This window comes from Nanorana parkeri, unplaced genomic scaffold (genome assembly GCF_000935625.1).
Source record: "Nanorana parkeri isolate BGI_ZX_2015 unplaced genomic scaffold, ASM93562v1 scaffold85, whole genome shotgun sequence".
In the NCBI taxonomy this organism is placed as follows: domain Eukaryota; kingdom Metazoa; phylum Chordata; class Amphibia; order Anura; family Dicroglossidae; genus Nanorana; species Nanorana parkeri.
The window spans coordinates 1,429,663-1,431,808 of NW_017306353.1; the positions used below are offsets into that span (position 1 = coordinate 1,429,663).

Consider the following 2,146-nt stretch of genomic DNA (forward strand, 5'->3'; position numbering starts at 1 on the left):
TCCCCCGTCCTGCGCACACCGGGTACAGTGCGCCCAGGAGCCGAGGCCCTCCGGCTGCAGCACGCTTCCCTTCCGGTGGAGAGGGGGGGGGTAACAACCGTGCAAAAGTGCCCGCACCGGCGGTGGCGCCGGTCACGTGACCGAGAGACGCATACTCGCCGGGCCCATCTTTGTTCAGGGCAAAAGGGGAGCGTCGTCCGTCGCCGTTGCTATGGTGGCGAGTTACCCCCGCCCACTTCAGTGGCAAGCTTGCGAATAGCTTAATGGGAGTGGCTGGCACAGTGCAGGGAGGGGGGCGGTGATGTGCTGCCAAGTTGTGGGTGTGTCGTCGAGCTTGGCACCCAGATGTTCTGCCATGAAGGGGGGCGTGGTGGGGTCAGGTTCAGCACCCAGGTCAGCTGTGCCATCACTTGAACAGGGAGCATGGGGGAGATCTGTCATCATTTAAAGCTGGGGCGGGCAATACCGCCCCTCCAGCTTTGCTTTAACTACATATCCCATCATGCATCTGCCTTTGGGAGTCATGCCTATGGCTGTCAGAGTCTTGCAATGCCTCATGAGACTTGTAGTTCTACAACAGCTGGAGCTGCCCACACCTTATTTAAAGGGTATACCTATACAAAACCTTGAGGCTAGGATCACACCTAGGTGATATTGCGCAAAACACAGATTCCCTTTGAAGTCAATGGGGCCTGTTCACACCTTTGCGTAGCATCGCGCGGCCGAAATCGCCATTCGCGCAGAAAGGTGCAGGAGCTATTTTGGGGGGTTGCCGCGCCGTTGTGGTCCCATAGACATTTCTATGCATTGAAAAACAGCTAGTTTTTCGTGCGGTCTTCAAAGCAAAGTAAAAAATGTGTGGCAACCACGCAAAAACAGCTCATCGGCTCAATCGCCTAGGTGTGAACCTAGCCTCATATAGTTTTGGTAAGTGTGTGTGGGGAAGGGTTAGACTTTTCCTCAAGTTTTTTTTTTGCTTCCTGTGTCCCCAGTGGAGAGATTCACCCTTCTATCGATTTTTCACCAAGAGATAAGTGGGGGGAAATCTAAAATTTGACAGTTCTCCCTGGAACAAAAAGTGCTGGTGGCCAAATCCGAAATAGCATAAAAATTTGTTTTGTTTGACAAAACGAATGAAAATATGTTTTAGTTTCCGTTCATTATTGTCCGAGACAAATTCTTAGTCTTTGCACATGTCTAATAATATGTGTGCGTGTGGGGGGTATATTTATATTTTTACTATTATTTTTTATTTTTTTTACTGTTGGGGTGGCGTTTCTGGGAAATATCAGAGGTCTAAACAGACCCCTGACATTTCCCTTTTGAAATAGAAAAAGTAATTGAGGACACCGTCCCCAATCTCTTTCTACAGCCTCTGTTCTAAATGAATGGAAAGCACTCAGCACATAGGCTTCCCATTCATTCAGAAAATGGTGTTAGTAAATATTTTACTATCATCCAGTTATCAATGGGTAGAAGTTTCTATAGTGAGTGCTTCCACCTATTAAGAAACTCATGAATGAACAGGAAGTGATGTAAAGCCCTTCCTGTTTATCCATAACTGGGGACACACATTACTGTGTGATCACTCCAGTGTTTGCAAAAAGGATTGGTAAATATCTGTGATCCTCCGCCATCCTGAGTGGTGAAACCAGCTGAAGGGGGCGGAGGAGGGAGCGCTGTCACTTTAGGATGGCTGAGCGGTTGTCAGATCCTGGCCGAGCAGCTCTCTCTCCTCACCTTCTCGGCCATCCTGTATGACAGCTCCCCCCCCCCCCCCCGACGGCTGCAGTACTCCATTTCTCGGAGGATCCTTGCTGCGCTGCAGAGAAACAGGGATCCGAGGAGAAGTTGGAGTCTATGCCACCGCTCTTCTCCCTGATGCCCCTGTTGCCATGGCGCCCCTTGCTCGCCATGGTAACAGGGGAGAGGTGACGCAGCTAGGCCGGCCCTGGCTGCTCCCCCCTCTCAGCTGCGCCTGAGGTGAGTGCGTCACTAGCCTCATGGTAGCTACAGCCCTGGTCCCAGGATCGCCCAGGTGTGCACCCCTGAGCTACAAGCCATGAACGCACCATTTCATAGGCCGAGCCATGGCTGATTTGCAAATGATTTGCCACATAATCCACTGTCAGTAGTCTGACAGACA

At 50.9% G+C, this 2,146-nt stretch overlaps 1 protein-coding gene across 1 annotated transcript in view; it reads right to left on the bottom strand.

Moving 5' to 3' along the window:
* The window catches only part of USP31 (ubiquitin specific peptidase 31), a 61,597-nt gene extending 59,681 nt beyond the window's left edge, over positions 1-1,916 (bottom strand). Inside the window, exon 1 of the mRNA XM_018552336.1 lies at positions 1,741-1,916. Within this exon, the coding sequence (XP_018407838.1) occupies positions 1,741-1,916 (176 nt within the window). The remainder of the gene's footprint in view (positions 1-1,740) is intronic.
* Between the last annotated feature and the right edge of the window lie 230 nt (positions 1,917-2,146).